The sequence below is a fragment of the Mycotypha africana genome (assembly GCF_025528875.1).
Source record: "Mycotypha africana strain NRRL 2978 chromosome Unknown BDF20scaffold_8, whole genome shotgun sequence".
NCBI lineage: Eukaryota > Fungi > Mucoromycota > Mucoromycetes > Mucorales > Mycotyphaceae > Mycotypha > Mycotypha africana.
In genome coordinates, this window is record NW_026515732.1 from 226,627 (window position 1) to 241,337 (window position 14,711).

Consider the following 14,711-nt stretch of genomic DNA (forward strand, 5'->3'; position numbering starts at 1 on the left):
TCACTCGCTTGATGTCATGTTTGAACCAGCGCTGTTGAATTCCTCGATACTGCCCATTGACACTTCATTGTTTTTAGTTGCCTTCTTTTTGCGTGATATCTTCGTCTTAGGCTTCTCTGTATTATTTTCTTTTACGACAATTTCTTCAACTTTACCACCAGTTTTCTTTTTTTTATGCGTAGCCTTCGGTTTCTTTGTTCTCTTTACAGCCTTATCATCAGTCAAATTATTCTTCGCATCAACAACTGCTGGCATTTCAGTTCTTTCGGAATTCTTTGTCTTTTTCCTAGAGACTCTTTTTTTCTGTTGACTTTGTTGTACTTCATTTACCTCTTCTTCTTTCATCTTGAGCTTTTGCGCAGCAGCAGCAGCAGCAGCGGATCGTCTAGTTGTTCTGCGTGTTTCTGTCACTTCGGCAACTGCTTCTTCATCCTCGATACTTCCGTCATCGTCTGCCGCTTTTCTCTTTCTTGATCTTATACTTTTACGTCCCTTTGTCTGCTTAGATTCAATTCCAGTCTGCGGTATCCAAACCTCATCATCAACTGTTCCCAAACCATATGTCTTATACAAATGAAATACAGCTTGTTCTAAGAGAAAAAGTAATTAAATATGTTGGGCATGAAATACTATAGAAAATCTAATTATCTGTACCTTTATCTTTGGCTTCTATCATAAGATCAACATCATCAGTAGTGGGTGGTAAGTTCTAATACATAGCGTTTGAGTATCTGTGTGCATATTACGACTGAATAATCCCTTTTATACCTGGACACGATCACTGTGGGCTCTTTTTTCCATCAGCGTTACAGCACCCTTTCTGGATTCTGAGTAATGCTCCTTCAAGGAAGTAAGGAATAGTTTTTGCAATTAATGTAATAGCCACCTAGAAAATTTATTTTTTCAATGGCTTACCTTGGGGTTTATACCCTTATCGTACCATATTCGGTGAATTTCAGACAGAAGTGCTGGAAGATCTGTTATTGTACCTGGATTAATACTACATTTTTGCTGTTAAATAAGACTGTATCATGAGCAAATATGGAGGAGGTCACTTACTAATGATGGTGCCAATCTAAAACAAGGGGTATTTTTAGTTTTTGGCAAATAGGTAGCAAATCCGACACAGAATAGCCTAGTTCATCATTTTCCAATACAAGCCGCCTTTTGATATGATCTGGCAACGTTTCATAAACATTTTCGAAACGCTATAAACACAGGTTCAACACATTAGTTAGCTTTCTTATTTAGGTGCAAAAGCGTCATCTTTTTGTGTTCGCTTACCGAAAGAGAAGCATTCTTATCGCCTGATAATGTTTATGAATTCAGTTAGTACTCCATTAGCCCTTTGGATGACATAGTGAAAGCTTACCATAAACACCCCCCATATGGCTTTAAGAATAGATGTACAGAGTCAGTGATATACACGTTCAATAGTGATTAAATTTGCTTACTTACATAATCATCACTGAGTCTTGATCCAATCCCATTAAATCCATCATGTGCGCATGATAGTGTAGTTCGCGAATGGTATTCTCTACAACTGTAGGATTTCGCGATACTAATTGGTTATATTGTCCTGGATGCATTGTCTAATACATAGTCGCATGAAAACAGTCAATAATAAAACCAGGACAACGCTGCTAAAGCTTGCATTCTCACCAATCTATGATTATATTTCTTGGCTAAATTTCCCACATCAGCTAATTCTTTTGCTGCGAAATCGATTTCATATCTACAAAAAAAACATTGTTTAAATCATGAATTATGAATATTCATTATACTTATTTTGTCATTGCTTCAATTTACCCCACTTTTTCATGACTTGCGAAAGGGAACATATCACTTGACATACGCATGAACTTTATATTGTGGTCTAATAGAAGAATAATATCAGATCAGAACTACATTCACTGAGACAGAAAGAAAAAGTTATTGACCTTCATTCCACTGAATCATAGTTTTAAGATCAGCAATATTCTATATACAATGTTCTCATCTTTAGTATAATATTTCATTTAAATGATATCAATTTGCAACACATACTGCGAGTGCCAGCTCTCTGACATATTCATTGCCTTTCTTCAAAGCAGTATCTAGAAAGAAGAACAAAAAAACCACAAATATAAATACTCTTTCTTTTACTATGCGAAGACTCATATTCGTCGTATACCTAGTCTACAAGTTCTTGCGCAGAATACTGAGGGCTTCTGCTTTCTCAAATAAGTATTAACGCATCTAAATAGATTAAAGGATATCATTTATAAGAAACGACTTAAATGTCTGATCGATATTCTCTATTTACGCATATCCTAATCTTCCTTTAAACAAACGTGGATTGTCATGGACGTATCTATATTTCTCAGGATCAACTATTTCTTCTACTTCCACAGCATCAATTGTTTTCGCTATGGGATTTATGGCATTATCATCTGCTGTTTCTTCAATCTTTACATCATTTACTGTTTGAGTTGTCTCCATAATAGATACTGTTGGTGTTACAATGGAACTTGTTTTCATTGTCATTGCTTCTATTTCCACTTTATTCATCCTTCTCGTAACTGCAGTGATCCTTCTTGTACTAAAGCGTAAACTTAGGAAAACGGGACGAAGCATATTGTGAAGAAATCTTTTATTTTTTTTTATGAAATCGTTGGACGCTTTAAGAAACTTTAAATGCGGATATCTCTGATTCACTCAGATTCACCGATCTGGAACAAATTACGTGACTCCTTGTTATCAATGCACGCACATAAACCAAATGCTATACTTAAGAGAGGATTGATGGTTCGTTTGATCTATCTTCTTTCCTATTGTACTCCATCGCATACTGTAAAATGTCATCGGCGCTTGTAATTGTTCTATCAATATGATTATCATACATATTATGCAAAAGATCAAACGTTAAGATACTATAAACCATGCGAACAAGCTCATTAAAACTCCTCATCAGAATATTTCTTACCTTATTCTATCTAAAGGATACTCTTTCTTTAGTAAATTTGCTAAGACCTTACCGGGTCCAAAACATAAAAAGTCATCCACATCCTGTCGTTTACAGTATTTTATGCTACGTTCCCATTCTACAGGCGCAACCACTTGCTCAAATAATCTTTTTCGTATTTCCTCCGCATCTATATACTAAAGTTATCGAAACGTATTCAGAATCTAAGCACAACCTATTCATTAACTTTTTGAATCACTTACTGGTTTAGCAGTAACATTCGATACAACTTTCACACAAGGCAATCCAATGCTTATCTTTTGTAACGCGTCCTTCATAACGTCTGCTGCTTCTTTCATAAGATCACAGTGAAAAGGTGCTCTACATTATTCACATCATTAATTTATGTAAGATATACCAGAACTTATTACACTTCAAAAACGAAAACGTACGATACTGGTAAATCGACTGCACGAGCTGCGAGCTTTTTCTGTTGCAAAATCCTCGAAGCTTGATCAACTCCTTGAGACGTACCGCTGATAACAACTTGAAATGACTATTCGAACCACAACATATATAATGATTAAGCATCCTTCAATGACAAACTATCTGATTTTGATATCCTTGTATTAGCAAGAGTTACACTGTTTATGTTCGCAATGGATACAAGTTCTTTCTGAGGCAATTCTGTTTTCTTAATCTCTTCTATGGTTTTAATCAATTCATCCAGTTTTCCCTTCCTCACTACTAAAGCTGACATAGCTGTTTTTCCTTCCTTATCTGCAACAGCCTTTGTCATTGCCTTGCCTCTAAGGCGAACTAATCGTACTGCATCCGACAAGGACATAGATTTTGTGGCCACTAGAGCAGTGTATTCACCCAACGAGTGACCCATTGCATAATTACAAGCTTTGGTGATATCGAAACCAAACTCAGTTTCCAGGACTCTCAGCATTGCAATAGATGTTGTTAAAATGGCGGGTTGGGCATTTTCTGTCAATTTAAGTTGTTCTTGTTGGCCTTCAAAAATGATAGCTCGCAGTCCATAGCCAAGAGCTTCATCGGCTTCGTCAAAAACGAGCTTAGCAGATCGAGGGTAAAGGTTGTAGAGGTCTTGCCCCATGCCGACATATTGTGATCCCTGGCCTACGATCCCAAATGCATCCCATAGTACAGTCCATCAGAATAACTTTGAAGACTGTTTACAAAGATTATTCTTTAACTGTACCTGGAAAAAGAATAGAACGGTGTGAACGTTCAATACCAGCTGTACTCTGTAAGGATAAACAAGAGAGTAGGAAAGTTTTACATGTCCGTATTTTACGTAAATTATGAATATTAAGTCTTACTCGTTTATTACCATCCACGTACGATGACCAAGCACTTTATTTGTTAGTGGTTTGAGTCTGTTCATATTGTTATAGTGAAGAGGAAGAAACAGCTACAAGAACGGTATAATCCCAACTTTATATCGTACAGATTTAAACTCATATCACCGATTTCAGGACTTTGGCCAATGCAATGTTGGACGACGCTGCTTTCCGTACAATAACGAATTTGTTGATTTATTACAATTTTCGGGGAAGAATAAATAGTTGATAAGTTTTATGCAAATGATGGGTGGCGAAGATACAAAACTGTAACAGAGTAAGGATAACAAAAAGAACGAGCTATTTACAAAAGATCAAAATCATCCAACTAAACACAGAAGAAAAAAAGTGAGTTAGAATGCTTTTTTTAGCTGATACCACAAAAACCGCAATTTACCTTGTCATTATACTTCATAATCTTTCTCTTAATCTTGGAAGTATCCACCCAAGTAACATAATCTTCCATATTTCTGTTCACTAAGAAGGCAGGATCTGTGATAGTTTGAGGGCCCACACGAACATGACCTTGTTCAACAAAGGTAACGGCTTCTTTCACTGTCTCGGCCATTTTTAATCGACACATCACAATAGGCAAACGACGACGACAGAAAGCTGATACAGACACTTTACGACAATCAGAAAATTTGGTGGTCGCAGTAATGATGCCCATATCGTACAATTTCTTTAATAGTGCCTTTTCCTGTTCAGCTCTGAAGGGATCACGAGAATCTAACAGTGAGATTTTGTTGGCTAAAGCTCTAATTTGACCGACCAATTTATTATATCTAAATGAACAAGGAAAATAAGATTTCATATAAGTAAACATATACGACACAGCGGAAGTAGCTTTAGTCACGGCTTTTTCTGTTTACTGTACTTGTGATAATCTTCTCTCTGCTGTAAAAAGTATTTGCGGATGACCTTCATCTCACGCAGGGTATCCTCTTTCTTCCAGTAAAGAAAGTCGACCTTCTTCAATAATTTTTGTTCATGATGTTTTAGTTGTCTCATCTTTAATCTGTTGATCTATAAGAAAGAAATGCTGAAGGGACAGAAATTATTAAAATTGAAATAGTGTTCGCTCACCAAGCCACACGGATTTTAAAAGCAATTCATCTGCATAAATCTTGGTGACTGCAATGAAATTTGGACCCTGAATATCAGCAGACGATGGAAAATCATCGCTCTTCTTATACGACTTATCGACCTCCACAAAAGTAGAATGAGACAAGCCTTTACCCTCAATGTCCTGAAACAAATAAACAGAGACACAGAGCTATTGCTTTTTCGCACAAGTGCTATTTTTAATGATAATTTGTTACGTACTTCGAACGTATGTCAATATCGAAAATATGCCCTTATGACCAGGGCGAAGCTACGAGCTGGTATCCCAACCAAAGAGCCTATTAAACCAGTGCCAAACCTGACTGTATTGAAGTCAAGAATAGACAAAAAAGTGCTGCAAGTAAACGAACCCATAGTCTCAGCAACAACCACTCACTCTAAACCACATCATAATAATAGCAGTATTGCAGTAAAATCAGAAAAAATGGCGATAAAAGAACTAGACGAAAATGGGAAACTTAACCCTCCAAATGGCAATTCAAATATATCCAAAGAGACGATACCCTTACCAAAACCGAAAAAAGATCTGAAACCTGCTGGTAAGTTGAAGGCGCCTGTATATTGTGCCATATGGCCATTGACATTAAATCAAGACTGGTGTTCCTTGTAATTGTAGGGATTGAGCATAGACTCGTTAAAGTTCCAAAGGAAGTGCTACAGCCAAAAGAACCTCATCTAATAAAGGTTGCGGTTATTGGTGCAGCAAATGCGGGAAAGTCGACCATTATAAATAAGCTTGTAGGAGAAGAGGTAATCAATCACGTAATTGATGTCGTACGCAAGCACAAAAACAGAGAAAGAGACGATTCACTATTCACTATATTTCACGTTTTCGTGCTTTAGGTATCGGGTGTATCGCCAAAAGCCCATACAACGAGAGAAAGAGTCTTAGCTGTGATGACAGAGGATAAATACCAAGTTGTATTTTTGGATACTCCAGGAGTGATTGCTGATCCCAAAATTGCCAGAAGAAATAGTGAGCTAGCAAGCGTAGCATGGCGGTCTTTGGATGAGGCAGAACATTGTAGAGTGAGAGTTGACAAATGATTTTCAAATCGAGAACATGGATACTAAAATCAATTATCTTCTGTTGCCACAGTGATGGTAATCGTAAGCGCAAAGCGAGCGCTTCAACCTCAAGCTCGTGCTGCAGAAGAATACATTTTGAAGCAATTATCAAACATACAAATACCAGCCACATTAATTTTTAATAAGGTAGGAAATCATTGCTGATTGTAGGTTATGCTGGAAATACTGAGGTTGATGCCCATCAACATAACTTATATAGATGGATCTTGTGAAAGACGAACGTAATTTACTAGAACCTGTTGTGAATCGGTACCTGGCAGGTTACAAACACTTTACAAGGACATTATATGTTTCTGCACTATTTAATGATGGATTGATGACAGTTAAGGTTGGTATAATATGCACTACCAAATATCGGACAGCTCATCCAATCATCCGATTTACCTTTTTATTATCTTTATTATCTTACAGGATACATTATGTTCAAAGGCTTTGCCAGCTCCATGGCTTTATCCGCCCACTCAAACATCAGAAATGGCTCCCTTAAAACGTGTTGAAGATATTATTCGTGTGGAGTTTTTCAAACGGCTCAACTACTACCTTCCATACAGCTTGAAACAAGAAAATGCAGTTTGGATGGAAAATGAAAAAGACGGATCTCTCATGATAACTCAGAATATTTACGTTGAACGCGACAGTCAGCAAAAAATTATTATTGGAGCCAAAGGTCGCATTATCACTGCCGTAATTCACGAAGCACGACAAAAAATAGCAAATGCTTTGAAAAAACCGAAAGTGCAATTGTTTATTAAAATCAAAACAAGAAAAAGGCAATAATATTATTATAAGGTGATGAGTAGTATTGGTATTTGAAGTAAAAATGAAATATTTGTAAATAATGTAAATAGCATACATAAATGATAAATTGGTATACTACATAGCAGCGGTGGTCTGCTTTTGTTGCAATTGTTGTTTTTGAAGTAGTATCTCGTCGATCTTTGTCATGCCTTCTATAAATGCCTCTTTATCTAATAAACCTTTATGTTCAGGATCACATTCCCGCCAGATATTGGCCAAATCTTCATTGGACAATTTACTCTTTACCCATATACACTGAACAGTCTCACCATCAACGTAACCGTCATCATGAACAGAGTTAAATAACATTTCGTACCGATTCTGCCCTCTGTTGTTGTTGCCTTTAGGCGCTCTGGATGGTGGAGGTGGGGGCGGAGCAGGTTTCTTTTTATTATTCGTGGTAATAGTAGTGGAAGTTGGTAACGACGTTGAAGGAGAATCGGTTGTTTGAGATGCTTCGTGGGAGAGGGGTTTGATTGATCGAGAAATAGGTGACTTGGAACGAGTTGATGGTGGTTGAGTATGCGGCTGAGGAGGTGCTGTTTTGTTTGAAATAGACGACCATTCTGCTTGGTTGTTAGATGTAAGAGGATTAGTAGCGGATCGTGTTCTATTGAATAAAAAGGAAGGCTTAACAGTAGCATTTTTGTTGCTATCATTGTTATCTTTCACCCATGAGCCTAAATTAGGTCGAGCGGGTAACTCGGGCATTTTGGTTGATAGTGCAGAAGGTTTTTGTGTCAACACTGGGGGAGTTTTGCTTTTCGTAGGAGGTGTTGGTTTCTGTTGCTCATTTCGTGAAAGTAACAATTCAATAGATGACATGGACGGTTTAGATTGCAATGGAGGTGGATTAGAGGAGCTACGAAGCTTGTTATTGGGGCGAGGTGGAAGGTTGGGTTGCTGCAGTTGAGAATTGTTATTTCTATTGTCTTTATCACTCTTATCATTATCAGTGCAAGTTTGTGGTTTTGGTTTCAAAGTAGGTAAAGTATTAGTAGCGATCTTTTCAAAGGCGAAAGACAACGGTTTACTATCGACTTGCTTTGTCACTGAAGCTGAAGGTGCAGATGGAGATGATGATGAAGAATTTGCCGACAATCTACTCATACGTGCTTTTCTTCCTGCAGCAGATACAGGACGTGATGGTAAACGAGGCATAGGACTGTTGGAGGAAAGTTCATCTAAGTTGACCGACGAAGACGTTGATGAGGGCCTATTTTTCGTTGAGGATGGGCTACTGGTTGTTCCAGTCGATAAAGAGGTAGAGTTATTGTTTAAGAGCGGTTTAGAAGAAGTAGCTGTTTTCGGTCGCGGTGATGAGGACACTGGAAAACTGGGTCTTGTCGAAATGTTTTGACCAACGGATGAATTACTGTTTAGCCGTTGACGAATTTGTGAAGGCTTCACCATTTGGTACCCATCCTCATCTTCAACATCGTTGCTATTGGACTTTCCTTCATTCTTTTTGGCTAACCTTACAAGTGCAATACCGTTGGTGTTGCTACCGGTTGATTTGTATGACGCTGTTGCAGTTTGTCTTGCAGGAAAATTGCTCAGGACGTTGTCATTACTGTTATTCCTACCAAGCACTTTTTCGAGCGGCGAGTTACCTTTAGCCAGCTCTGATGGTTTTAATACACTTTCTACATCCTTTTTATTTAATGGTTTGAGTTCTGATTTATCAAAAATGGTCGCTGCTGAAGGTTTCATTCCCAATCCCACTGTTGTAGCAATGCTTGGTTTCGGACTGACAATAGGCGGAGGTGTCTGATTGCTGCTATTGGAAATATTGACAGAGGGTTTAGAGTCTATTGCTTTGGAAGCGAGTGATAGTACATTTTTCGGCTTATTCATTCGTCTAGTAGGTGACATAGCAGCCTCAAAAGCATCCACACGCTTAAGGGGCTGTGGTTGTTGTTGTTGGGCCTTATGTTCTTCTCTCGCCGTACTATTCTTCGAGCCAGTTGTTTCAATTTCAAGCTGTGGTAACTGTTTTTTGTCTTCAGTATCTTTGTCTGATGACAAAGGAGAGACATAGTTAAACGGAATCAACCCAATCTTCGAAGTGTTTTGAATTCGACCTTTGTACCAACCCTCTTCGCCAGATTCTACTACGTCAACTAAAATATCGCCCTCTTTGAACGAAAGCTCACCAGGTTCGTCTGCTGTACAATCATACAAAGCTTTGAATCGCGTTTTAGTTGTCATCGTTACTTCGGTTAAAATGAAGGAAGGAAGGAAAAAAAGAAAAGCATTAAGAAATCGTTGGGTAAGCCCAAAAATCTCAAACACGACAAAATTGCTGGATTCGGAATCATATGTAAACAGAAATTGGGACCTGGCGTACATATATTTATTTTATCCAAGCATAAACTGAGAAAAGTTATGGATAAAATATTAGAAAGCCAGCCTCTCATATGTGCAACAGACGAGAGATTAGAGAAGAAAGGATAATGGCAAGCAATCTCATGGTTAGCTGAGAACTCTATATTCCAAAATACGTATAAACTTAGCCAAAAAATTCCACACTATGGCAATCTAAGAAAGGATATGTATAACCATTTTCTTTTATTATTTTCTTGACTTCCCTTCTTGCAAGACTTCTGTCGTAATCCATTTGTCTCCAAGTGTTTCTATCAATACTTCGGATATTGTCGCTACCTCGGCCATAGCGCCTATGCCAATATCACCACAAGCGAGCTTCTTGCTTATTGGATTGACAATAGTAAAACCGAGGTCTTGGTTTAATGTTTTAAGATGCTTTGCTGTAAATGGATGATCCCACATATGCGTATTCATTGCAGGGCAAGCTATCAATGGCTTATCCATAGCCCAAGCCCTCAATATGCATGTAAGGAGATTATCACACAGGCCGTTTGCCACTTTCGCTAGGGTATTTGCGTCGAGGGGTGCGATAAGCATTATGTCTGCCCAATTACGAAGCTATATCATAATTTCTATAAGCCTCTCATACTATAGTCTAGGATCATTCGTAACAACTCTTGCCTCAATATGCAAAATCGGATCAGTTAGCTTTTTCCAAGACTACATCGTTTTAGAATTGTTCATTTGAGTTGTTAGGACTACTTAAGATTAGGTTGTGAAAAACAACTTACGTTCCATTCATCCTGCTCTCTATATACTTCGCAATCAATTTTCTCATTTTTCACAAAGAAGTAGGCCGATTCTGTCAGTACAACTTTTACGTTGACTCCAGAATGCTATACGAGGAATGTTCTCTTTTCCTGATCAGACATTTTTCCGATTAAGTTAATGAAGGCTAAACAACGTTACTTTTTTTAGAGAGTCGACAAGTAGAGGGATTTTTATTGTCGCAACACTTCCTGTTGCGCCTATAAGGATGTTTACCATTTCGTTATAGAAAACTATGAGTTATCTTGTTGTACTGACTGTGAATTGAATCAGTTAAAAAGAGCAATTCCCATTCGGGGAAGGTCTCTGGAAGTTTCGATTCAGTTCCTCGATAATGACGTTCCTTCGGGGAAGAATTCAAACTTTAAAGAAACTTACTGCTACCTAATCATCATTTCCGGCTTTATGGTTAACTATGATAGATTATATAATGATTATAACCCTTGAAACTTAGCAGTTGTAACTGCGACAATTGTCAGTTTTCAAAGGCTGTGCAAAGATTATATATTTTTGGAAAAAAGAAGTTAACCAACAATTAACGTTAACTAACCGTCATCCACAGGGAATCTTTCCTAAATGTCAACTGTAATTGGTCCCTTTTCATATGTGTAATGCTATTTACATACATCATCTTTGTGGTACCGTACTAGTTTTTTGGTGAATGCTTGCTTAAAAATTTGTTACCGACCATGAAAGACAAAGAAAGCAGAAAAGGTCTGGCTCCATTATTCATTCTCCTTAACACGCTTTCTTTTTTCGCCCTCAATCGATACCAATTTCTTTGTTTTCCTTGCTTCTCTTCGTAATACGTACTAGTTTAAAACAAGTTTAAAGAAAGTATATTATGCTGGACAGAGGTGAAGTAATGGATGGAACACGTGTTTGGAATTAATTTTAACGACGTGATAATGATTTATAGCAGAGTCTATGCTGACTAGCCAACAAAAACTATCAGTTTCAGTTTCGAACGAGCACTGTCAACACAACAACAAGCTCGCTGTAGCGCTTCAATCCATGTTCAGTAAAATAGCACTTTTTCCGTGCATAGTACGCCGAGCCTTGAAACGGAAACAACGAATTAATGACAAAAATCAATAGCCTCCCTTCAACTACAATTCCAGTTTGAAAGACTGCAACACTGTAGCGATCAAAACAGACACTATAGGAAGCATTTCACCTTCCAATGCTAACCTAGCCACTACAGGTAACATATTCCATTCTTGAAGCAGCGCATTTATTGGAACTAGTATTATTAATAGACGATCAACTTCGCATTATAAGAATGGATTTATAGAACAGGATGGACGCCACAGCCAGACCCTTTGGCTATTCTTGATAGTGGCTGGTGTGATCAATGCTATTTTCATGTTAGAAAAGAGGTCCAAAGATGTCCATCTTGCGGGATACATCCCATCATATTTTCAGCACCCCTTATCAGCAGCCACAACGATGATCGAGGGGACCAAAAAAGACTTGCGGAGATTAAAGAAACAGATTTTGATCGGTAACTTAAAACGGTTGCCTGATAGGAAGTGGGTGCATAAGAATTTGAGACGTCTCAAGGCAAATAGGGAAACAGTCCACCGTTAGTAGAATACCCATAGGATGTTTTGTAAATAGATCCAATCGCTCGCTTCGTTTCTAATTCGACTTCTTCTGTGTAGACTGTTACATACCCTCGGTAATTGCAATTTAAATATCAAATAAACCCAACAGTCATTAATGCAGAAAATCCAATTTCCTAACGATCTTGGCGTTTTAACATTTAAAAGTTAATTGCAGTGCTGTACTAAAAATAGAAAGTACCCAAGTTACGCGCCTGGATTTTTTTCAATCAAATCAATACATGCTTATATTAAAAAGAAAGAAGAATAAGCGTTGTCTAACAGACAGAGTCCCCAGACTTTCTCAAAGCAAAATTGAATAAACGTGGACTAAATGAAATGAATGTGCCTGCTTTACTAAAAAGACCTATTGTATGATAAAGTGAAACTGTTACTTCAAATTCTACTCTTCATCCCATGGATTCTTCTTAGAATAGCGGATTGCAAAAATTAGCAGATGTTACTATTTTTAATTTTTTGAGTGGAGGATATAAATGCCTGTGTTTCGCAGTTTCTTGGTTTTCCAATTCCGTGAGCTGGCAGAAGCGCAAATGACGTTATGGACGGTTACTCATTGATTATGTTTCTGGGATAGTCCCCAAGTATTTGCTTCTAGTTACAGTTTTAGAATTGTGTGATTAAAATTCCAACAGATGGCCTGAGCTCGGTATTACACCAATTGTTAAAAAGTAGGCATCGTGAACCGGTCCAAGAAGTCGGGATGATTTGTACGACTGTCAATGGGTACATCTTTTTATTGACCAATGTTTTCAACAAGTTATCTTAGACTCATTGATAGTATATATATCGATATCAAAGTTCACAAATATGGCAATCTATTCATGGATTCATTAATTGAAACTCCATTTGTTGCGTCCCTCTTTCATTAAACCAGCGTGTTGTTCTATAATGAGAATAGAAAAAAAAAATTTTTAAAACCGATCCGACCGCCCTTAATATAAATTGACAGGTCCTTAAGCTTTACCTTCTATTTCTGTTTTCCTTTTTCTTCTTTGTTCTTCCTTTCAACCACAACAAAACTCCTTTCATTCTCTCGTTTTCTTGAGCACAAGATGGTTTGGAAAGTCGCCCTTCTTTCAGCCGCTTCAGTTTTAGGCGTCAATGCTGTTACTACCAATTACACTTCTATAACCAATCCTTTGAACGTTACTATTCCCAACATTCCTCAAACCACATCTCATGATGAAGTTACTCAATGTACATATTATCAGTCACCTTTCACTATTAACCAAGCTGAATGGCCAACTGTCTGGGGTACAGCCACTTCTAATGGCATGAATAATACTGCTGAATTCAAAGCTTTATATAACTCCATTGACTGGTCGAAGGCTCCTAATATCCCTGTGAGACAGGTAAATGCCGAAGGTGGCCTAGTCACTGAGGGTTATGACGCTGCCAACGATCCCGATTGTTGGTGGTCTGTCGCTCAATGTACTCAACCCAAGCGTGAAGGCATTAACCCCGATATCCGTAATTGTCCCGAACCTGAGACCTGGGGCCTTACCTTTGATGACGGACCTAACTGCTCCCACAATGCTTTCTATGATTTCTTACAAGAAAAGAAGCAAAAAGCTACCATGTTCTATATTGGTTCCAACGTTTTGAACTGGCCTTATCAAGCCCTCCGTGGTGTTAAGGATGGTCATCATATCGCTGCCCACACCTGGTCCCATAAAATGATGACTACTCTTCCAAATGAAGAGGTTTTGGCTGAACTCTACTATACCCAAAAGGCTATCAAGTATGTCACTGGTGTCACTCCTAAGCACTGGCGTCCTGTAAGTATCATTTTTCTTGGTTTCAGATTAATTTGTTGGGTTAAAAGTGGGTGGGGTGCGAAGGAAAGCAATAGGAACCTATCAAGGAGAAATCGTAAGTGCCGTTTTAACTCACGATGCTTTTTTTTTTTCAATTTTCATTTATAGGCCTTGGGTGATTTAGATGATCGTGTTCGTTGGATTGCTACACAATTGAACTTGACTGCTGTTATTTGGAATTTGGATACCTTCGATTGGGCTGCTGATGTTGCTGAAGGCATCACTACTGCAACAGTTGAAAACTATTATAATCAATATATCGAAATGGGTAAAAATGGTTCTTTCACCAACTCTGGTAACATTGTCTTGGCTCATGAAATCAACAACAATACCATGAGCTTCTTTATGAAGTATTATCCTGAAATTAAGAAGGCTTATAATCACGTTGTCGATGTTGCTACCTGCTACAATATCACTCATCCCTATGTTGAAGAACAAATTACTTGGGCTCCTTTTGGTGCGAATCAAGGTGCTAACACCACTTCCAATGCAAGCGCTAAGGCCGATATGTCTGCTACTAAATCTGGCGCTAATGCTTCTGCTAAGGTGAACGGTGCCTTATTCATTGCGGCCATCTTTGGCCTCTTCATGCTTTTCTAAGCTTGCTTCCCCTCTCTTCTCATTTTTATTTTATAACATAACATACTACAACTCATCAATATCTTTGTCATCGTTCAGATAGAAAACTTATTTAATACTTATTTGCACTTGCTTTTTTTTTTTTTTTCTTCGTTGTAAATTTTTCATATTTATGTAAAATAGTAGAATAAACTATATATTCCATGTA

The 14,711-nt window shown here is 37.9% G+C and overlaps 8 protein-coding genes across 8 annotated transcripts; 4 read left to right on the forward strand and 4 right to left on the reverse strand.

Moving 5' to 3' along the window:
* Positions 1-4,358, reverse strand: BDF20DRAFT_837213 (UV-endonuclease UvdE-domain-containing protein; the record flags this gene model as incomplete). Its single annotated transcript, XM_053079025.1, has 21 exons — positions 1-590; positions 655-709; positions 769-840; positions 916-1,000; positions 1,060-1,208; positions 1,285-1,307; positions 1,373-1,392; positions 1,459-1,592; positions 1,663-1,735; positions 1,810-1,876; positions 1,941-1,980; positions 2,047-2,096; positions 2,174-2,238; positions 2,306-2,629; positions 2,832-2,861; positions 2,966-3,141; positions 3,208-3,325; positions 3,397-3,500; positions 3,588-4,090; positions 4,173-4,218; positions 4,305-4,358. 21 exons carry the CDS (start codon positions 4,356-4,358, stop codon positions 1-3), a joined length of 2,778 nt encoding a protein of 925 aa, XP_052933912.1.
* A 22-nt stretch (positions 4,359-4,380) lies between these two features.
* Positions 4,381-5,430, reverse strand: BDF20DRAFT_636142 (30S ribosomal protein S4). The gene is made up of 3 exons (XM_053075926.1): positions 5,192-5,430; positions 4,712-5,099; positions 4,381-4,642 (listed from the first exon to the last, which is right to left on the reverse strand). Exons 1-3 carry the CDS (start codon positions 5,323-5,325, stop codon positions 4,619-4,621), a joined length of 546 nt encoding a protein of 181 aa, XP_052933913.1. The 5' UTR covers positions 5,326-5,430; the 3' UTR covers positions 4,381-4,618.
* Positions 5,431-6,009: 579 nt separating this feature from the next.
* Positions 6,010-6,486, forward strand: BDF20DRAFT_824014 (P-loop containing nucleoside triphosphate hydrolase protein; the record flags this gene model as incomplete). Its single annotated transcript, XM_053077851.1, has 2 exons — positions 6,010-6,189; positions 6,283-6,486. 2 exons carry the CDS (start codon positions 6,010-6,012, stop codon positions 6,484-6,486), a joined length of 384 nt encoding a protein of 127 aa, XP_052933914.1.
* BDF20DRAFT_638195 (uncharacterized protein) lies at positions 6,177-7,353 on the forward strand. The gene is made up of 5 exons (XM_053075927.1): positions 6,177-6,189; positions 6,283-6,468; positions 6,539-6,654; positions 6,728-6,856; positions 6,940-7,353. Coding segments are annotated over exons 2-5 (612 nt in total). The 5' UTR covers positions 6,177-6,189; positions 6,283-6,467; the 3' UTR covers positions 7,306-7,353.
* Positions 7,354-7,401: 48 nt separating this feature from the next.
* BDF20DRAFT_914726 (uncharacterized protein) lies at positions 7,402-9,537 on the reverse strand (the record flags this gene model as incomplete). The annotated part of the gene is made up of 1 exon (XM_053084226.1): positions 7,402-9,537. One exon carries the CDS (start codon positions 9,535-9,537, stop codon positions 7,402-7,404), a length of 2,136 nt encoding a protein of 711 aa, XP_052933916.1.
* A 363-nt stretch (positions 9,538-9,900) lies between these two features.
* BDF20DRAFT_824150 (flavoprotein) lies at positions 9,901-10,701 on the reverse strand (the record flags this gene model as incomplete). Its single annotated transcript, XM_053077869.1, has 4 exons — positions 9,901-10,272; positions 10,330-10,374; positions 10,446-10,550; positions 10,624-10,701. The coding sequence occupies 4 exons, from the start codon at positions 10,699-10,701 to the stop codon at positions 9,901-9,903; spliced, it is 600 nt and encodes a 199-aa protein (XP_052933917.1).
* Positions 10,702-11,409: 708 nt separating this feature from the next.
* On the forward strand, positions 11,410-12,072 carry BDF20DRAFT_837217 (uncharacterized protein; the record flags this gene model as incomplete). Its single annotated transcript, XM_053079026.1, has 3 exons — positions 11,410-11,529; positions 11,581-11,686; positions 11,777-12,072. 3 exons carry the CDS (start codon positions 11,410-11,412, stop codon positions 12,070-12,072), a joined length of 522 nt encoding a protein of 173 aa, XP_052933918.1.
* Positions 12,073-13,159: 1,087 nt separating this feature from the next.
* BDF20DRAFT_906942 (chitin deacetylase 1) lies at positions 13,160-14,524 on the forward strand (the record flags this gene model as incomplete). Its single annotated transcript, XM_053083324.1, has 2 exons — positions 13,160-13,885; positions 14,033-14,524. 2 exons carry the CDS (start codon positions 13,160-13,162, stop codon positions 14,522-14,524), a joined length of 1,218 nt encoding a protein of 405 aa, XP_052933919.1.
* Between the last annotated feature and the right edge of the window lie 187 nt (positions 14,525-14,711).